The following is a 22,892-nucleotide window of genomic DNA, read 5'->3' as shown; positions in this document are numbered from 1 at the left end:
GATGTGAACCAATAAAACATAGAGGAACAGCGTATGACCTAATTGTGTAGCTATTTCTTTTCAAATTGTAGACTTGTCAGTTGAGTTTTACTGTGTTGCTAAATTTGGAACAGATAAGCATATTGAAGTGTGTATTTAGTTCAGCTGAAATTTTATGTTTGTAGTAGAATATTTTGTGGTGTGGAACAGTCAGCATGATATGCTGACCCTGAATAATGTCTATACGTAGGCTTTCTATTCTCAAACACTTGCAGAAACAAGTCAAGACCTTACAATAGTAACCCTCATGTTGTAACTTTTATATGAATAGAGAATGAAGTCCTTATTAGAGCATAGAAATAAGTTCATATTATCTAACATCTCTTTTCTAAGACTTTTCCTTTTCAGTGTGCTTTTTTTTCCAAAAGTTGAAAGTAAGAAAGGTTAAGTTAGTAGACAGAGCAAGTATTTTTTACTGGACAATTGATATAAATAGAAAATGCCTAAACTTTTGGCATATAAAACTCTTAATCAGAGATCAAGAGTAGATGCAATACCTCTCCCCCTCTCCCTAGAGATAATGGAGAATCTGGTGATTCTACTGACTTAGTTTTACTTACACTTAGTGCTATATCTCATACTAATTGATATATGTTAATTTCTAAAATCCATGGCTGTTTGCCTATGGTATCTTAAAGTCTATGTATCCAGTTACATTTATGAAACATATTTAACATATTTGTATATACTTCTGTGTATTTGAAAATATATATCCAAGTATTAAGGTTTCAGTCAGGATGACAGAGTAACTCTCCTATCCACTCACTGCATCTGTGCAGCAACAGGCATACCTTACTCTGTGATTGTAAATTCAAAATCTCAGCTATTGCTAATTAGTGAGGACTGGGCATGTAACACAGATGAATCAGTAATAATTAGTGAATAAATCAATATTTAATTACTTGTAAATATTGGATTATTTACTGTGATAATAAATAGCCAGGATGAACAATTTATCATTGTGATGTACTCATCATTGTGATGAGTACCTCAATATCTTGATGGAAATAAATTATATTTTTGAGACTCCTGTCTTTTTCACCTGAGGACAGAAGAATCCCATATTACTATCTTTTAGACTACTAGAGCTTCATTTCACTTCTTCATCCCTTATAGTATTGCTACAGTGTGTAATTTGCATAGATCCATCCACATCATCATCCATACTTCTAGTCAGAAATTGCTATAGAAACATATTTCTCTAATGAAAATGGAGAGGAACAGGAATCCACTGAAATGTTTTGGTAAAATTTGGTGAAAAGGGAATAATGTTAACATAATTCTTTAGTGTACAATCTTTTCATATTTTGTCACCTGGGTAAATTTATAATCAATCTTTATTACATTTCCTCAGATTAAGGAAATATTTTCAAACAGTGTCTGTATGAAAATATTCTGGTGACTGGTGTATCACTGAGAAATAGTCTCTTTTGTGTATCTGTGCCTTATAACTGAGGCACAGTGATTGCCCTTTCTTTCTTATGTTCCTTTAGAATATCACAGTCCTGTTTCACAGGGTACACTTCTAGTGTACGTTTATGCTGTCATTCTTAATGCTCCTTTTTGAATGTTTTTTTTTTTTCTGTTTTCAGTTTAACTTGTCATAACCTTAATTTCTTTGCTAATTAACTTTTTTGCATTTGTTTATTATGTTTGTGCACTACTTATTGAAACATATATAAATGCTTGTTACCTTGTGTATCATTGAATGATACTTTTGAAAAGCTTTTAATGAAAAATAATTCTACCTTGTGTAGCTTTTCCTACATCAGTTTTCCTTTAGATTTCATTGGTGAAAAACATTTATGTGAAAGAGAGGTTGCTTCATAAATAGTACAGGCTGGCTGCCTTTTGTATCCTGTATTCTTTCCATAGCACCACCGCAACAAATCCCACCTTTTCCCAAGTTTCCAGTTTCCTCCCACTAGTCCATCTTCTGTTCCTTTCCATGTCTGTTAGGCTCATTAAAAAAACAAACAAACAAACAAACAAACCAAGCAAACAAAAAACCCCAAACCAACAACAAAAGCCCCACAACACAAAGTGAAGTCTTTCTTTCATGTCATCTTACCTACATGTTTTGCTTGCATAGCTATGGCCAGGATGCACTGTGATGCTGTGGTCTGGAATTGAGTTCAGGGTGATTTATGGCTCTTGAACTCAGAGTGGATAAAAGCTACTCATCTCCCTGCTTTTTCCTCAGTGGGAGTGTTATGAGTATCTTTCTCCTTACCTCAGACCAGACCTGACAAATTTATAGGGCCTTCATATCTCTACCCTACTGATAAACTTGGTTCAAATTGGCCATTCTAAAATTATCAGTGAGAGAGGACTGTCAGGCAGACTAATTGATGCAGAGACATATAGGCAGCACAACTACATAACCTTTATTTCCTCAGGTAAGCATGGTAAGAATATACTGGAGGGAGAATTTGTAATGAGTATAGGCATAGTTTAGACGGGTCATAGAGCTGATCTGATGATTCATGTCTCTTAGCTATGTATTTACTCTTCTCACACACTGTAGGCTATGCTGTCTTTCTAAAGACACACACAACTGATCACTTACGAACACATGATGTCCCAAACACATTTTTCTGAAAGTTTTGCCTCCTGTGTTTTGATATAAAAAAAAATCAAAACTTGAGAAATGTTGCTAACATTGAATATCCATTTTACAGGGAATCTTATCCTTGACAGTGGGTCACAGAACCTACTCTGATCACCATTTTTCTAATCAAGCAAATTTCTGCAGGTGCCCAAAGCTGGTAGGCAGTATGGAGATGTTACAATGATTTTGTTCCTTCCACCCTCTTACTTCAGCAGTTGCAGATCCATTAATACTGTGTCTCATCTATTTTTCACCTTTTCTTATGGTTTTGTGGCTACCTAATGTTAGGGAAGGTTTTTAAACTTTGCAATAGGTTAAGAATGCTTTTTTTCTGGTCCCAGGTATGGTACATGGGCACGTATCAGCTTTTGCTGTCAGTGTGGACCACAGCTGCTACCTCAGATTTACAGTTATTTAAAATAATCACTAGTAATGGAAATGTTTTTAAACTGCATATTCCTGACATTTTTTAATATTATGGCCTTTCAGGATGCTCAGAATAGAATGGACCAGATAAACAGGCATTTTTATGACGCTGGGAACAAACAGTTCCCACAAATTTTATAAAGCATATTTGAAAATTTGACCCTCCTTATTAAGTACAAGGACCCTTTTTCTTAAGAACCTTTAAAGCATCAGAAATGTAATTTTTTTCTATGATTAGCTTAATGTAACTATTAAATTTACTTCATGATGTACACATCGAAATAAGGACTGGGTCGAGTCAGATTGTTCTTAGGTCATTTCTCAATGCCTTACTTCTGCTATTTCCCAATATATGAATTTTTATTTTTATTGCCTCAGTTCTGCATGGAATTTGTCTTCCTTATTTGACTGCTTTCTTTTTAAAGTCCTGACCTTATGACAACAGTGTACTAAAAGAATCATGAAATTACTTTCCAAAAGCAGGAGATTCATGAGGTCTAGATACAGAATTTTCAAATATGTCAGGTTGTGGCGTTTTGTCCTACAAAGTATAAGAATGACCATCTTTAGAACAATTTGGGAAAATAATGTTGAGAACAATCTCAATGCTTTAAGAATGTTTCCATTTTAGAGAAGAAAATATGGAGCTTATACAGATTCTCTTTCTCCAAGCAGTAATAAAATCATTTTACAGATAAGTGTATTTTAAGAAGATCTAGTCGGCTACAGATGCTGTAGAACACCTTATGTATTCTGTGACAGGTATTTGATTATATATTTATGGACTTGCTCCGAGACAGATGTAAAGGGTTTTTCAATAGATATGTGTGTTCAGTAGTATCTTCTGGAGACATTTTGTCTGAAAGACGGTGTTGTGGTTTGAGGCTTGGGGGCAGGACAGGTGATCTCTAGGACCCAGGAGGGTCCCGGGGGAGGCAGTTTATTCCCTTCCCTTCCTCTGCCACCTCTTTCAAAGAGGCAGGAAGTGGGCGCTTCGCTCTCTTGCTCTTTGCCTCTTTGTGGCGAGGACAGCAGCGTGTGCCGGCATCCACGTGATTCTGAGAAATCCTGTGCAATACTAGATTTGGGGTTTGTATATCTTGTGTTTACTTTGTATTCCTCCCATCTTTGTATATATCTACCTTCCTTCTTTCTTTCTGTTCCCTGTTAAATAATATACTTTGTTTTTATTAACTTCCAATCGGTACAGAGCCTATCTTACCCCTGCCTTTGTTTGTTTATCCCTCTGCCTGGCGAAAACTGAGGGATAGGGAGGGGGAGCATAAATTCTGCTTCGTGGGGTCCTGCCCTGAGCCCTTAAACGGAGACAGAGGGTTCCTGAATTCTGCTCCCTACCTGTATTTTTTCTCTTTTTCAAAACTGGTATTGATGCTGCTTCACTTTACTAGTTGCATATTCTGACAAACCTCTGGCAGTCAAGAAGAAATTGAAGTGAAAACTGACCATTTCTTACAATGATTGTGGGTAGCCTCCAAGTGATTTAAGAGCAGATACCATTTTTCCTTGTTTTCCTTTATGGCTATTTATTTCATGCCACAATGTAGTCCCAAATTAACAAAATAAATGTGGACCAAAAAAAAAAAAAGGAAAAAAAAAAAAGAAGAAAAATACAATTGAGAGTTTATGAAATAAAAACTTTTATATTTAGCTGTTTCTTTTTAAATTATAGCCATAAAAGCACTGAAGCAACTTAAAAGGAGCAGTAATTCTTCTAGCAAGAGAGAAGCTGGTGACAGAAGAGAAGACAAGAAAGATTTGCAACACCAGAGAACAAAAAGGAATCACCAGTTTCCAAAAATATGGTTAACAAAATACTCCTGGCTGAGATATGATGATGAAAGGGGAATAATGTTTTGTGCACCATGTCGTAAGCATGATGTGGATTTGGGGGAACACATTCATAATTTTTGTTCTGGCACTGATGACTTCAAACTTGAATTTATAAATACACACCAGAGCAGTGAAGCTCATGCTTGGGCTACCTGTATGGAAGCTGCCAGTACTGGTTCACCAGATACAGCTTCTGCTGAGCAGATGTTGAAGAGCATGAATTCCATAACATTAGGCAGAGTAGAAAATATTTTCAGAACTTGCCATGCTATTACTAAATCTGGTCATCCCTTTACAGACCTTGACTGGATGTGCAAACTAGATATGAAAGGAATGGATATTGGTTCTGTGTTTAAGAATGAGAAGTCAGCAAGAATGTTTATACATTTTATTGCTGAAGTAGAAAGAAGAGCTTTAAAAGAGAAACTGGAGAAATGTAAATTCTTCTCTGTTACTAGTGATGGAGTCACAGACAGTCTACTCAAAGCAGCTGCAGTTGTCTACATACGCTTTGTAAGTGAAGGAAAAGTCCATTGCCAGATCGTTGGTGTTCAGCCTGTTCACAAAACTGATGCTTCAACTGTAAAAATTGCAGCTGAGGAAACATTACAAATAAATCTTCAGCTCAGTCTGGCAAGCAAAGTCTGGTCAAGAAAATTAGTTGGATTTGGAAGCAATGGGACAGATGTCATGGCAGGAGAAAACAGTGGGGCAGCTAAACTTCTGTGGGAAGTTCAGCCTCGTGTGCAGCCTGTGCATTGTTTTGCTCATCGCCTAAAGCTGGCTTACAAAGGAGCGCTGAAAAATATACAACTATACAAGATCTTAAGCAATGTCTTGAGAAATATATATTATTTTTATCATAACTCACCTCTAAATAAGAATAATCTCAAAGCCATATATGAAGCCATTAAATTACGCCCAGCTATTCCTTCTCGCACTGGAGGGTCCCAGTGGCTTCCTCGTCTACGAACAGCTCTACAAATTCTCATTAAAGGTTATCCTGCAATTGTTCTACATCTGAGTAAGGTAAATGATTTAAAACTTGGATGTAACTTCAGGAAAAATTACTATGGCTAATTTTGGTCCACGAACCTGATGCATACTTCTTCTATACTGATTTCCAGATTGAAAGAGATTCAAGAGCCTCAAACCAGCAGAAAGTCAAAGGCCTTTTACACCTTCTTCTGCGAACAGAGATAGTAAGGTTTTCTCACTTCCTATTGGATGTCATCAATGTCCTCAACATTCTGTCACGTGTTACTCTGGATCACAACTCCTCCGTTGCAGATATATTTGCAACCGTGCAGTCAACACTGGAAACACTCCACATGTATCAAACAAGGTCTGGTATTCCGAATAACTGAACCATGATCTCTTAGAATATAATAAAAGAGTATTATATATATTTTGTATTTAACTTTCAGAGCTGGTCCAAAGGAATGCCAGGTGGAGACCATTCAGCACTTTCATGGTTACCAGCTTGTTGGAAATGAAAATATTTCAGCAGTACGAAGCAAAGTAGTCAACAATTTGATGAAGAAGCTACATGATTGTTTTTGTGATGCAAGTCAAGATGTTTTGAGAGCAACAGTTATTGGAAGCTTTAAATTATGGCCTGACAAAATGAAGCAAGGTATAGAACTGTAATAGTGGGTATTTAAAATTAATTTTATACATTTTTTAAATGCATAAAAACATTTTTGTTTTTCCTCCGTTATATAATTTGGTGAAAAGGAAGTGTCTATCTTGGCTAAACATTATGAAGTCATACTAGAAGCTGCTAACGTGAAAATAGGTGAAGTATAAAGTGAATGGAGTATGTTGAAATAAGAGCTGTATAACAGGTAATAAGAACACTGCATTTGTGTCTGTTTATTGATTTGTTCAAAAGGATTATGGAAATACATTTAATGATAGTTATACTTCTTACTATTCTTTTTAGATTTCAGAACATCCAGACCTTGACATGCTATTCGGTGAACTCAGATTATTCAGTGTCCCAACATCCTGACATTGGTAGATTTGATCTTAACTCTGCCAGCAAGCTCAGCTGAAACAGTGCGTGGCTTCAGTCAAATGAAACTCCCCATGATGCATTTGCACTCTAAACTAAGGCTTGAAAGTGTGACCCATCTTATGATAATTCAGATGAACTCTCCAGATATCAAAAAATTTTGACCCTCAGAAAGCTATTCATTTGTGGAATTCTACTTGGCAGAGAAATGGAAGACTACAGGGACGTGATATGATGACAAATGAGAGACCAGAATACTCCTCTGAGTTTGATTTGGAGAGTCTTCATGGAAATGGCTAGATGAAAAGTTTTACTTTTTATTTCACAATCTTCTTGTAGTATACATGGGCACTTTAACCTTGCAGAGTTAATGAGTGTAAAATTTATATTTTTTTCATAATATAATGTTAAAATATGGCTTTTTATGTTCACTGCTGAATCACCAGTAGATATTCACATCTGCCCTTCTATACTTGACTTCTATAAACCTGAAGACAATGAACAAAAAAAAAATGACTACATTGTTACCTTGACGACATGTGGACAAAGGGATGACTCATAACTTCTATCTGATTGTGTATTGCACTTGTCTGAGTCATAATACATTATAACCACTGGAGTTAAATGTCATCCTACTCTAAGTCTTTAGTAGTTCAAGAATCTTCTTGATTATGAAAACCCTGATTTTCTTTTGATGAATGCGTGGAATATCAGTGCATTATTTCTGTCAAATTATTGCTTGACCTTTGTAGCCTATGAGTTTTGTGTCATACCTTTTCTCCATGTCTGTATATGTTGCTAGTTTTTATTCTGTTGTGGATAAGATTTAACATGACCTTTTTACAGATTTTTGTCAGACTTGTCCTTCAGAAGACTTTCCTACAGAGGCAGAACAGATCCATTTCCCATTGCTGATTATGAATTGCACAAATCAGTCTTCCCATTGAAGTACTCTTACAGCTGGGATATGACTAATACACTTTACAACTTGAACCACCTTTTTTCCCTGTAAAGGGAAAACCCTGTTTGTGAGGGTTGCAACAACAATGCTCTATCTTTATTTTAATCTAGGAACTGAGAATAAGAATTGTTCAGAGAAGTATCCGATTTAGTAATTTCAGAATTCTAGAGGTTCTAAGTGCAATTTTCTACTTGGTAGTTTCCAATCAAAGTAAAGCATACCAGCAGAATATATTTCTACCATCAAGGAAAAAGCAGTTATTTATATCAAAAGATAGCTGAAGTGAAATCATTAATGACCCTTATTCAAACAGTGATGAAGATGAATTAGAAATAAGTTGGGAGAAATGATTGTGAGGTCATTCACCTTTAAATCAACCCTTTTCTAAATCAAGATCAACTCTTTACATTTAATATATGTCTAGTAAATTGAGAAGATATACTATACACACACACATACATATATAGTCCTTTAGTGTGTGTCTTGCATATATATTCATGCTATTTTTGGATCTAAATTGTATGCCAGGAGTAGGTTTTGAATGCATGCATCATTAAGGGATCTTAGTCCTCACAAGTAGAGTTAATCTGTAGGGATCAGAAAAAGAGATCAGTGCTGTGCATTATATGGTTGATTATAAAAGATCCATCACTGAAATATCTTCATTTGCCATTTCTCAGATAACAAAAATGTTTAGTTATACTTTACCTGATAAATAACAGGATATATATTATACAAGGTACCTTATTAGATATGTGGCATTTCTAATTCTAAGGATTTTCTCTTAAGTCCTATAATACTAAGGTTTTCACCCTCAAAGTTCTCAACTGGAAAGATTTTAACTATGATTAGTGTGTCCTTCTGATTATATGAAGTTCTACTACTGTCTGAAATATTTTTGCTGCAAATAAATTTTATTTCCTATCATTCTTCCTAACTGCAGATATAGAGAGGGGGGTACCCATGTCCTCTTTGTAATATTTGGTTTTAACTGGAAAACCACTATTATATTTCTTCATAATGTTCCTTTCATACATGAAACTAGCAGAATTCCTTCAATGTGCACTTTAAGGACATGTTTTCTGAAACTGTGATGATTCTTGCTACTTTGTAGTGAGTACTCTTTAGTTTCCATACATCCTTCCAAATCTGCAAATTTCAAAATCGCATGGCAAAAGGCAAAAGCCTTAGCAGCTGAAAACAGTGCAAGAATTATTTCCAGTATCTTCCCATGTACGTTCTTGTGATATTGTAATCTTCCACAATCCTTGGAACCTTTTCTACATAAATTTTACTTTGGTAATAAGATTCCCATTGTAACATTTACGCAGTTCATTATTTCATTCCAGTGTGACACTCGACATTTATTCTTACTGGATAGTGTCTTTTTTATCCCAGACTATACCTCCAATTTGTGAAGGTCACTTTAAATTCTAATCCAGTTCTTCAATGTGCTTGAAGTCCTTTCCTGACTGGTTTTATCTTACTGATCTTGATCATTTCACTAGTTTTTCAACATCTTTCTAAATTTTTATTATTTTTCCAAAATAATTTCTTCTAATTAAAAATATTTCTACACATTTAATTATTTCATTTTCTACTCAGTCTCCTGCATCATTCAACAAAAGATTTTATAGAGTGTATCTGTTTTGAAACCAGTCTTGTTAGGAGGACAAAACCAATTCTGGGTATTGTTTTCCGATTCTTTCCCAGAAGACATTATTTCCTTTTCCTATTTACAGAGTACCATCTGCAGGGAATCGGTATTCTTTTCTCATCACCATCTATATAACTGCCCACTCATTGCATCTCGTTACAATTATAAAGCATATTGACCTTTTCTCTTGTAATGTAATTAAATATTCAAAACAGTACTGTACTCTATGATATAAAACCAAATACATTAAATAAAATAATAATCTAAAAATATATTGAGAAAAGTTATTTGCTGTGTTTCTTCCTCTCTGTCTTTGAGATTTCCTAATTCCTCCTAAGTATGTCACGAGGAGCAATTAGGTTACACTCCATTTGAAGTTTTTGAACTACTGTGACTTTATGAAGGCGCTTTGGAGTTTTACCACATCAGATGTTTCAGGAAGAGATAGTAAATGTATAAGAAATTACCCTACAGCATATCAGCAGTTCTATAATTAATAGATAGTAAGTAGCTTAGCTCTGAATGAAAGAGAGTGCAGTTTCTTCACATCTACCACAACTGAAGAAAAATGTGTAGATACTGCAAATCACCCAAAAGTGCTTAAATATCTCACAATAATTGTTTGCCATAGGCTTACATCAACTAAAATCAAATATACCTGAACACTATGTGCTGTCATGTTCTACAGTCCCATCAGATTTCTATAAATTGTGATTAACATTTTAGACTCCAATCCTTTAATCCCATTTCAGATATTAGCTCTTGATTCAAGTTCTTTAAACATGTCATTCTCAATCTCTCAACAAAGCTTTCTCAAGTTATATAGCCTCACAAAAAGTGGCATGAGGATATTAGTGTAATTTTAGAATTTTGTGCAGAAGAACAAGATTTCATTTCAGGAAGCAAGGAATGCACAGGAAATACAGGAACAGCACATTTTTACCGGCATATAGGGAAATCATAGTAGGAATTGAGCAGTTTAAACTGTAAGATAATATGAGGGAAAGAAGCTAGATTACCAGAGTACTAGGGATCAGGGAAACGTGTAAAGGGAAATGTTCAGCAAAACATGAAATAAAAATTATGATAGCTGGGTATTTCATAGTAAAGGAGTAGACAATTTGATAGTGCAAATAAGATGCAAAATATTTTCCTGTTATTTTAATATAAATCTTTCCCCGGCTTCTTAGTGGACCCTAGCCTATTGTCCCCATGAACCACTAAAAAGTTACTGGGCTTATTGAATCCTCTATGAAGTCTTGCTATAATGATACTTCTGTGATGTAAGCTTTATTGTGCCGTACGGAAATCATCTGATTCTTGTGTCTTGAAGTTCTTTCTGGTTATCTTGAAATTATTAAATGAGCAATCCAAGGTGCTTCAGTGAACAGCCCAACTCACATGATTTTTAAAAGATGTTCTTTCTCCAAGTGGGTAACTTAGAAGCCTTCAAGATGTGATATCAGAGTACTGTTATCAGTCTGCCAGGATTTTTTCCTAGCTTTTGCTTTCATGATGAAATTTATGGTAGGATGTGAGACTTCAAGTCCAGATGTTTCTCCCTTCCTTCATCCTGTCCCAACAGACTTTAAGTTTTCCATATTTTTTTTCCTCCCCCTCTTCTTTCCAATCTTATATATGTGTAGGATTTCTCTGCTGTTTTAAGATGTGCCGAGGGCATTACTCCTGATTCTCCTGACAGGAGGTAAACAAGTCTACAGAGATTGTAGACTATTAAAACTGGTGACTTGATTTTGAATACTGACATTATTAAATGAATGTTTAAACACATTCTTAGTATTCCTACCACTCAAATCTTTCTTCATAAACTTAACAAATTTTACTTCACTATTCCACTTCAAGGAAAAAAGTTTGTTAACCATAGAATGTGCACAGCTGTGCATTTTGAAAAGGACAAGAACATTGACTGTAAAAAGGAAAAAAAAAATTAAATGAGTCCTTCCAGTATTTCACTGATTGTCTTTGCTTTTAAAGACAATTTGACAACTTACTCTTTTGATTCTACAGAAGTGAACATAACCTGATGAAATTAGCTTTGTCTCTTGAAATTTTGTCTCAAAATGTAGATAATTTGAATTTTTATTTTACTTTTTTTGTTTCTACTGTCCTCACTGGGCCAGCAAAGTCCATTTCTGAAAGGAAAAATTCATATCTACACATTAAATTTTGGTATACCTAATTTTGTGTTTTGATACTGTGCATGAATTTTAAATTTTCTATTTGCTTGTAAACAAATCAATGCCTATTTTTTTAAAAAAAGGTATTGTTACATGTATTTATTTTTCTTTTACAATGTCTTCACAATAAAATTAGTGGAGATATTTATAAATCCCACAAGATAACTCTGAGAAGGTTTTTAAGCAATTTGGTTTTGTTTCAAAGTTTAGCGGGTAATGGTGTGTTTTCCATCCTGTTCTCTAACACACACTTACTTTCAAGAGTAGAGATAGATAAAGGATTGATTAAAATAGAATACAGTGAAAAAAAAAAATGTGATAGGCATTCAGTACATGCAATATGGGTGTGATTGGTATTTGTGAACTGCTCATTGATTGTCACTGTATACTATCTGAGAATGGGTTAGTGATTCAAAATGGAGATCAGGACAACTATTAAAAGAATTACAGTTTATTAGAATATTTGACATTTTGCTATTAGACAGGCCACAAATGGTTTCTTTTAAATGAGAAAATTTTATATTTGCCTTCAAAGATATCTACCATCAATATACATAATAGCAAAATAAATAATGTTCTCATATCACCATTAAGATATAAAAAGAAATCCTGTAGTAAAAGAAGTCTTTTTAAAATGGTATATATGTTTTAATATATATATTGACTTTCTTTTATTAGGTTTTATACCAAAAAAAATATTTATTGACATTTTTGTTGACCTGATTAATTTAAATCTGGGAACAAATTGCCTTCCTGATGCATGGATGAATTTAACACTTCCAGATGTAAGTTAACCTCTATTTTCATTTCTACTGAAGTGTTGTTTTTTGTAGAAGATACAGAATTGTCCTTCCTATGATAATACCCAATTGTCTCACTCTGTGTTACCCTAGGCCACTATTCCTGTAAACACATTGCTTCTTTCTTAACTCCAGTCTAGAGCAAACCAGATACATCCCTTGACAAGGAAATCTGGGTATAGACTGGGAGATGATGCAGAGGTACATAGTAGGGTCTCACCACACCAGCAGTGCCAAAATTAACTGTGCCAGTTTTGTTCCCTTTATCAGATACAGCCTCTGCAGTGCTATGTCAGGAGATTTTACATGTATGCTATTGGTGTTCTCAATCTCGCTCTGCTATCCACATACAATGCCTTCACTGATAAAAAATTATATGTGGCAAACTTTACTACTACTACTACTTTTTTTTAACTAAAAGTATGCTGGAGATGAGGAAAACTACGTGGTGGACACCTGTAAGAGTGTCTGATTTAGGACCAAGGCACAGGCCCATGCGTTGACTAGATTCTGTTCTCGTGCTGCTAAATTATCAGTTTGATTCTTAGTGCTCTCTCCCAGATGGAGCATGGTTCAGGGATTAGCACGTGCTAAAGGTTGTTATCTCATAGGCTTTTTAGATAGAGACCTCTGTTTAGGGAGTCAGAGTATTTATTGAGAGGGACATCAACTGCACATGCCAATTGTCAGTGATGGACAGGGGTCTGTGGTCTGTTTTGTTCAGTGATACACGTCCTTCATATAGCTTTGAAATCACACTGCAGAGTCTTGTCCATCCCAACCAGGAAAAAGACCTAACAATATACAATATATAGACAGAGTATGTTTATGTCCACATATTTGACAGTATTTATAATTTTGTTTTTATAGTTAGAAAATCTGGCATCAGCATTCACAGTGCACTCAGGCCTTACTGACTGGCGCAGATTCTTGCTATCAGCAGCACAGCCTTGGCCAGTTCCATCTGTGACTCAACTTCTCAACGTGCTGCATAGCTTCAAGTCTGTTGATGTAGCTGGATCAGGCTTTGTTACACAGGAATACTACATGCAGGTTATAAATCTTATTTTGTTAAACTGTTTGAACTGAATGATGCGTTGTTGTGTTTATTCACATTCAAAAATTCAGTTTGAATTAAATTGTCTTTAGGAAATTGAGTATATATCTTATCCATAGTTCAACAAACCAGGCTAATTAAGCTTACTTTTTACTTCCATTTCCTAATTTCCCCATAAATTAATATCAGATTAAAATCATTCCTCTTCTTAAGAAAGTATTTTTTGAGGACTTTGGATACTATCAACTTGCTTGACACTGTAAGACAAAAAATCTGCTACAAACAGAAATAAGTATTTTTGTCGGGACTCACCAGCTCTACTTTAAGTAAATATTTCTAGAATATTTCCAGTAAGGAATTTTTGCAAATAAAAATTATTTCTCAGAGCTTGAATATATATAAGATTATAAAATCCTTTGCTTTATTCTTTTCTCTAAAGACAATTTCTGTTTGAACTGTCACATAGTTCAAGGTTTTTCAGGAAGCAAGTTTCATGAGAGGGTGCTAAGTATACATTTTTCTTTTAGGAAAATTCTGCTCATTACATTTTCACTTACTTTTACTTTGGATTCTTAATTGTACTTAGGATTACTGTTGCTTCACTCTTTTAATGCACACTAGCCATATATATCATATCATATATATCATATATATGTATACATACTTATCTATACATATATGTAATATTTAACTATATATATGTGCATGTATACACAAAAATTCTACAATTCTGAGAGTTCGTAATTGTTTGGTAATATTAAAAAAAATTTCAAGCTGTTTTAAATGGATTACATACAACCTTTATTGCGGTTTGTTTTCCAAACTCCTAGCAGTAGTTTTCTTCAAAAATTAAACAGAGGCCGTATTATTCCAGAAGCCTGTCAGTTTCAGATCCACTTTAATTAATGTAAAAATTCCAGGACTGCCTGCCAACCCTTATCCACCCCAGAATTGCAAGGAAACAATTTTAGCAAAGCCAAAAAACCCAGAAAATGTGCAAGTCTATATGCACCTGTCTGTTGATGTGGTAATCTTTACTGACTTGGGAGAGTTTAAAAATAAGCTAGCAGTTAAAAGACAGGCAGACTATGAATGTACATTTTTAACACAATTTCCTAGTTCAAATTAATTTTGAGCAACTAATTTACTCACTTCAGGATCGGAACTGGCCCACACTCAATCAATAATAGTAAATATGCAATGGTGTATACTTATTTGTTCATAGACCTACCCCTTGTTAGCTCTAAACTTCCATGAGAGGGATATCTGAACCTAGTAACTCCAAAGATGAAGCTCTGTTTTTCAGAAAAGAGGTATATAGGAAGGCACATAACTTAGGAGCTCAAGAGAACATTGTAGGAACCTTCAGAGACTGTCCAGAAACTCAGTTCAACAGCCTGCATTGCTCCAAAGATTTTGCTCTGCAACTGATTCTTATTGCAAATAAAAGTTGTTAACGTCTGTCACCTTTATTTCACATTTGAAAATGTGACCAAAACTTTGTTCACTTAAAAACCTCATGAAAACCCTGTATATATCTTGTATAGGAGGTCCAACAGTTCTTGTTACTATCAATATTGTGGTTTGGAATTTTGATTCTTACAGTTATAAGAAGAACAGGATTTTTCAAACTTCAGTAAAATTTAGTCCTTTGATTTCAAGTTAATTGATGAGGAACATCTGAATTGTTTTTTTATTGCAATGTGTTGCATCCTTTTGGAGCAATTCATAGCTAATTTTATGAGGTAAATACTTGTTTAATTTTTTTCTTACTCATTTCTTTCTAGAAAAAATGATTCATGTTCTGTGGAAAATGGTGTACTAGAGAATTAATGAGTTAGTGAGGTTCATAAAATTAAGGAAAGAACAACAGCAGAAAATTAGTAAAATAATTGCTTATCAGTTGTTATTAGAATTGGTACTATAAATTTATCATCAACAGAAAACTGTCTGATGTATTTCTGGTAAAGATTTCAAAGACAACATGAAGCCTGTTTTCTTGTTATTCACCCATTTTTTTCCCAGCTAACTTACATGGGTAAAGAGCAGAAAACCAGCTTTACTGATTCCTTTTCCTCTCTGAAAATCTCTTGGAACTTCCTGTTTTATCCTATTTAATTGTCTTGCTTTTGAAAGAAAATATACAATAATCAATATTTTATGTAATGAAGAATGTAGCAATTCACCTGAAATGTAGAAAAGGATGTTGTTAGTGAAATTTATAACTTTGTTACAATAGTTTCACTTAATGCCTGTACTGAAAGACTATTGCATTTCTCATTAACATCTGCGATTCAGTAAGTTTTAAAACTATTTTAAATCTTCCATATTAATCTATTAATCTAATGGGGAATATACTACATTTTTTTCAAATGTTAAAATCTTTCAGTAAAAATGGAGACAAACTTTATTCTCTGTTTAATACTGAGACTTACATGCATTCAAAATGTCATGAAACTATTTTATTTTACTGTCTTAAAAAGAAACAATGACAAACAGCATTCATTAAGAATAACAGGAAGAACCTTCCACTGGGAATTTGAGGTGATCCAGCTGCCATTTCTGTCTGCAGCTGTGCTAGTAAATTACACAGTGCTAGGGAACATCCCCAGGTAATGGCAGTCAGTGGTCCATACTTTGATGTTGTTGCACAGCCTGTCATGGTCCAACATGGGCCATTTCTTGTGCGTTTGGTCTAGTGTTGGAGAACTGGTTCTGGGCACTTGTACTTTACTGTTGTAGGTGTAGCTCTACAGGCATTACAGGACACATAGTCTTCTTGTTGGGAGCAGGCAAGCATGGGAGGACCCATGCCTCTGTCCTTCAGTACATGGAAGTGTGTGAACAATTTCTTCCAAAAGTGCAGTTAAGCCAAAAGCTATATGGGGTAGCAAAGGATGTCCTAAAAGTAAGAAACTGCAACAGACACAGAAACTGCATCATATTCTGTTTCTTGGGCAGTGTAGTTTTACAACTACCTAGTTCATTTTCACTTCTTTCATAGAAGCATAGAGTCACTTCTGTCCTACTGCTCTTTCAGTAATTCCCATAGGAACTGTTAGAGGGTACAAACAGCTACTTAATTATTCTGATGTCATTGTATATTGACAGCAAATTCAACTTGATTTATTCTAGGAATGAAGCACCTAGCAATCTGTCTGTTCAAAAATTACAGAGCATAAAGACCACTTTATTTTAATGTATGAAAATATATCAGTTATTTACTTTTCTTTTAAATCAGGTTGGCTTATGGTTTAATGGGAATGAAGATCTAAGCGTAACGAAAAGTTTCACAGAACCATTGCCTTCAGATAGGCTAAGACATCTCATAAAGGTAACTTTAAAAACATAGCTTTTGAACAGACCACTCACTATTCTAACCTGAGAAGTCTCATTCAAAACTTTCTTGGTTCTCTTTTTTACATAACTGCTGCCATGTTTCAGTGTTTTTTGAGGTCAGATGGTAATTCAGTAAAATTATTTTCGTATATAAAACCCTCAGAATTAATGTAGAAAGGAATTTAGGCTTTGTCCTTCTGTATTCTAAATCATAGTGTACTCAGAAAGACTTGGTTATTCCTATTCTTTGAACTTTGTTAATTTTGCTACACAGTAATCTGTTTTGTAAAAATGGGGAGGAAAATGATCCCTGCGTCTAAGGTTGCGGAAATATCCGTGGAAGAGGAAGGTAATAGTATGAGCTGAAACAAGAATACGTTTTGGACCTATTTGTAATGATACAAGTTCTTATTAGTTTCTCTATGTTCTGTGAAAGTCCTCAGTCTAGAAAATAAAATAGAACAATTTTTGTTTCCTTCATTGACTCAAGACATGCTTCTGATTTATCTTGATTTACACAGCCTCAGCACATTTTTAGATATAATATCACTCACTATATTATTACAGGGATATCAGCAGTCATTACTTTATTTCATCCTTTCCTTTACAGTTTTTGGATTGCATTTTATTAAGTTCCACTTGTATAAATTAATTTACATGATTTTGTCCTTTCATAGTTTTTCTTCAATTTATTTGCTGATACCAGCAACGAGCCTGCTCTGATCAACTACCCTGAGATGCTACTTTATTTTGCCTCCCACTCTGACCCAGTTGAAGGTGTTTACAGAGCACTTAGCATTGCTACTGGAACATATATTCATAGAAAAGAAGAAGCTTCTCTTCCACGTGAGGTAAAATATTGCAGTAAAATAGTAGAGAATATTAGTGGTGCTTACAAATTATCAGTTAGCTAGATTTCTGTATATTTTCATATCCTGGGTAGCTCCAGTTCTTAAAAGTAGTCCCACTGACTTCATGGGAACTCTGCTAATAGTTCTACTGACTTTGTTAATAATACTTAAAAATATTCTTCCAAAAGTCTGAAAATTTGCTTGCCAAATAATAATGAAAATTTAAGATTTTCACTGATAACTACTGCTTGTGCAGATGAATGGTGAACAATCTTTGACTGTATCTTAGGCAACTAAGTCCAGCCATTAATTCTCAGGAACTGGAATGTAGTGTGATTTATGGTATTGTTATCTAAACATTTAAAACCTGATATTATTGCTGGTCTTATTTTCTTTTCCACTATGTTTCTTTGGGGTATTTAGAAGTACATACAGCTTTATTGTTATTTTCAACTATTTAAGTGTATCTGTAAATCAGGCACATCAATCTGTAAATTGTCACATCAAATGAAGCTGGTCTTTCGAACATATTTAGTATTTCTGGAGTATGATGTTATATTTAAAATCTCAGAATTGCCATTAGTGCGCTGCATGCATCTGTTACTTATTGAAGTATGTTGTGTATTTAGACATGAGATATATATCTATACACACCCTAGAAAGACTCAGTCTTCTAGCTTATAAAATGTTTCACTATGGTGTCACAACCACAGTGACTCTAGCATTTGCCTTGTACTTAAAATACAATTAAAACAGTGAAGGCACTGTTTTACCACACAGTGTAGTCCTATACATATAAATAAATACATTTTATCACTTCAAATGGCAAAATATGTCACTGTACTCCCCTGCATCTGCTATGGCACAACAGAGTTTTTGTCCATGAGGGAGACTAAATAAGACAATTTTCATTTCACATTTCATAGCAAGGAGAGCAACACAGAATGATCCCAGTTAGATACAGTAGACTTGGACTTAGTTTCCCATATTTCAGTGGAAAGTTCTAACTCACACGTCCTTGGATATAGAGCAACACAACCTTTTCTCCTCCCTACTGTTTTCTGCTTAGTTTAATCTGTTTGGTTGGGGTTTTGCAAGACTGTAAGTAACTGCACTGGCATTATCACCCATGCGTCAATGACTTCTTAAGGCTGTGAATCATAGATGAAGGGAGACATTTCCCTTCTGTCTTGAATTAACAACATATCTCTGAGGAGCAAGAGGTAGACCACATCCAACCTGAGAATTTCCTGATGCTTATTTTCCCACTCTGTGTGTTGGCTCTGTGAATCTGTGCTATGTCTGATATGTGTCTCACAATGTATTATACAGACAGCTTGTGTGCCCAGTTCATCTTAGGGAGTCCTTTAGAAACCGGGCAGTACCTAAGAGTTAGATGCTAAATGAACATCTTGCATGTCTGGCTTCTCTTTAACTTTATAGTTGTGTTTTATAGGTTGGTGCTCAGAATTGCAGGATTAATTGAATATCAGTTTAATATTTTCTTTCTTCTTATGCCACGTGTTCCAAATGTGTACAATTTAACAATAATGTTGAAGACAGAAGAAAGAGAATGCATAAAATCCTGTTCTACTGAAGTGAATTTTCAGCGTTGGCTTCAGGAAGGCCAGCATCTCATGCAAGATGTTACACAACCACAAGGGGGCACAAAGAAAATTATGAGTTGGTGTCGTGTGTCATGTTTGGGTCAAGTTCCATCAAATAGGAAGGCGTAGATCCCTGGAGATGTTCAAAGTCGTTTACAGCACCACATTAAGTACCTAAACCATTGTCTGTCTGTGGCTGTTCACTTGTGATCTAAATATCCCGGTTCTTGCAACAGGTACTGGAAGTCCAGTAGGTATTATGGGTGGAATATTCATCAGTGGAACACTAATAGCTATCTGGGTCATCTCAAAGAAGTTTTGTAGTACACCTTAGCTAGCCAGCTTATAAGTAGGCACTTACAGGGCAGCACCTGTTTTTTTACAAAGCAGCATCTCTTTTTCTTGGTTTTTTTGTTGATAATTGTAATAACGTCTCATTGGTAGCTGCCTACAGAAATCCCTCTGAAATTTTAAAGATTTTAAAGAGATCAGACAAACATATTCTACAGACTTTTGTTACTTTTACTAACTTCATAGCAAAGACTCTTTCACTTAAAATGCTTAGCTTTTAACAATTTTGTTATTGGTTGTGTACATCTTATAGCTAAATGTAAACAGTACAGTGGGAGGTAGAAAAACCTAAGTGCTGATGTTTGTGTAACCTCCACTGCAGAGTGCTAGAAAGCCTGTATCAATGACTCTGTTCCTCCTGTGTTGAAAAAGATCTATATTATGGCCTAAGATGTGTAGCACAAGTGAGACTGAATCTCAGCAGTCTCTCCCTCTTAATGAGGAAGTAAACAGTGTGTTCAATTAAACGTAATTTCCTGTTGTTGTTAGTGGTTAGTCTACACAGTGGCCTAATCTAGTTAAAAAATATCATTAACCTGTGTGAGGTCCTTTCTTATCTTTGTCTTCACAGATCTTTATACTGATTTTCTTGTTTGGTTTTTTGTTTGTTTGGTGGTTTGGTTTTGGTTTTGTTTCTCTTTGACTATCCCTAATATCATCACAAAAATACCTCATTGCTTGTTTATAGCAAACTTCTGATTTTTCTGCATAAAGCCTTTGTCATCTTTTTCTGTGGAGACCTGGTGACCCTATGTTAACTGCTAGCCAAAATAAAATTCTTACAGTGACTCTTTGATTTGAACTAGAAAATTCATGTTGCTCTTTTCATGTGAACATCCAAAATTATCAGGTTTATTCCTTATACAAACACAAAGTTCTCAGTAGAGTATTGTAATTTGTAACTATTAAGTATTATTATGTTTTGTTACTCTGAAGAACTTTAATTTCTCACTGGAATGTTGGCCACATTCCTGGAGGAATCTGTTTATTACATTTCTACCATTGGCAACATGATGTATATTTCTGGAATCTCAGGGTCCAGTCCTTCACCCTGTAGTTCAGCAGATAAATTTTGAGAACTGAGTCACAGAATCACAGAATGATGGGGGTTGGGAGGAACCTCTGGAGATCATCTAGTCCACCCCCCTTGCCAGAGCAGCTTCACCTGGAGCAGGCTGCACAGGAACACATCTAGGTAGGTTTTGAAAGTCTCCAGAGGAGGAACCCCCACAGCTTCTCTGAGCAGCCTGTTCCACGGCTTTGTTACCCTCACAGCAATGAAGTTTTTCTTATGCTGATGCAGAACTTACTGTGTTCCAGTTTGTGCTCATTGCCCCTTGTCCTAATGCTGAGCACCACTGAAAAGAGACCTGCCCCATCCTCTTGTCACTCACACTTCAGATACTTCTAACCATCGTTAAGAGCCTCTTTCAGCCTTCTCTTCTCCAGGCTACACAGACCTCTGTCTCTCCACCTTTCCTTGTAAGAGAGATGTTCCAGTCCATTGATTATCTTCATAGTCTCCAGTAGTTCCCTGTCTCCCCTGAACTGGGAAGCTCAGAACTGGATACAGCACCCCAAAGGTGGCCTCACTAGGGCGGAGCAGGGCAGAGTAGAGGGGGAGGAGAACATCCCTCAGCTTACTGGCCACACTCTTATTAATGTACCCCAGGAGACCATTTGCCTTCTTGACCGCAGGGACACATTGCTGCCCCATCGTTAGCTTTTTGTCCATCAGGACTCCAAGGTTGTTCTCTGAAGTCTGGAAGTATAACCCACTGATCCCTAATGAATGTCTAACTGATGATGACTTGCTGACAGACTATTTATCAACAAGTATTATGCTTTTTTTTTTTTAGGATTTTTCTTATACCAACATAGGGGCAACTGAGAAAACTTCAACAGAAGATGAAAAAGAAGTCTTGAATTACACAGGTGAAGGAATAATTTCAGTGGCAAATCTGCTCAAAGTGTTTCATACTGCAGGAAGTAAAGATGAAGACAACCATAGGTTTAGTAATCAGAAGAAGGAAGGCAGCTATGAAAAGGTAGGCTAGGCTTTGTACCTTGCATTATATGTTAAATAAATAACTGCTGAAATCTTTGCTTTCCCCCCAACTTTTTAAATACTTAATAAATTGACTACTCTTTTTTTTTTAAAGCATTTCATTAAAATATACAAAGAATTAGGCACTGAAGATCTGACACCAATTCCAGTTGCACTCCTTTTGAAGCACCCTTTTATTCAAGACTTGATCAACAGCTGTCAAGAATACGAGCTTCCTGTAAGTATTGCTTTCTTGGACCAAGAACTTTTAAGTAGGCATATTGAAATTCACACTATCCCAGAAATGTAAATGTGATTAGTTTAGAAACTGCCAGTTTGCAGTGTAGAATGGATATGCAGCATAGCAGGTTGTAGATCGGATCAGTTGATTTGTTTTCTATGAAAACTCCATCCATCAAAGTCTGCACTGCTTTCCAACCTATATTTTTTACACCTGTCTTGCTGGTCTATAACTGCCTGCAGGTTTTCTACTGCCTTTTCACATGGTGTTCCTTTTGCCCCACCCATAGGAAGGAGTCTGATTGTATTATCTTCCCAACAGGATCTTACTGCAAGACACTGTGGGATACGTGATAGAACACATTCCATCCCAGGCCATCCAGGCTGCAGAAAAGGGCATGCAGAGATAATACAAGTTCACATGTTCTCCTCTGTCATAATCTAGAGCTTCCCTGTTACTTACACCTGTGTTTAAATGTACATTAAATCAGCTGCAGAATAAGGCAGGTTTGGGCCAGAGTATCAACCTATTAAATCTGTTGAACTATGGCAAAAATAAATTATATCCAGGGTGTAAGAAAAGTGTGAGGCTGACATGCTGGGGTTTGAACCCCGAGCCCCCGAATTGAGGTTGACATATGGGTGATTCCCACAGCCCTTCATACAGAGGTGGTGAGTTTGCCTTATAGCTTCCCCCCAGGTGCAGCCGGCCCTGCAGGGAGAGCCACAAGGGAAATGAGCCCCAGGGGTCCCGCATTGCGTTGACAAAGGTCAGGTGTCTGCTTGGGGATAAAAGCTGGGACCACTGGCAGGGAGTCAGGAGTGTCTGTCTGTGGAGTG

At 35.6% G+C, this 22,892-nt stretch overlaps 1 protein-coding gene across 1 annotated transcript in view; it reads left to right on the top strand.

The window, feature by feature from the left end:
* LOC103782519 (sperm flagellar protein 2-like) overlaps positions 1–22,892 on the top strand; it is a 54,618-nt gene that overhangs the window by 25,511 nt on the left and 6,215 nt on the right. The window contains exons 14-19 of the mRNA XM_008950290.1: positions 12,439–12,545; positions 13,431–13,613; positions 16,859–16,951; positions 17,634–17,807; positions 21,625–21,813; positions 21,922–22,050. Of these exons, the coding sequence (XP_008948538.1) occupies positions 12,439–12,545; positions 13,431–13,613; positions 16,859–16,951; positions 17,634–17,807; positions 21,625–21,813; positions 21,922–22,050 (875 nt within the window). The remainder of the gene's footprint in view (positions 1–12,438; positions 12,546–13,430; positions 13,614–16,858; positions 16,952–17,633; positions 17,808–21,624; positions 21,814–21,921; positions 22,051–22,892) is intronic.

Source organism: Merops nubicus, unplaced genomic scaffold (genome assembly GCF_000691845.1).
Source record: "Merops nubicus isolate BGI_N331 unplaced genomic scaffold, ASM69184v1 scaffold5132, whole genome shotgun sequence".
Lineage (NCBI taxonomy): Eukaryota > Metazoa > Chordata > Aves > Coraciiformes > Meropidae > Merops > Merops nubicus.
This window is presented reverse-complemented; position numbering and strand designations above follow the sequence as displayed.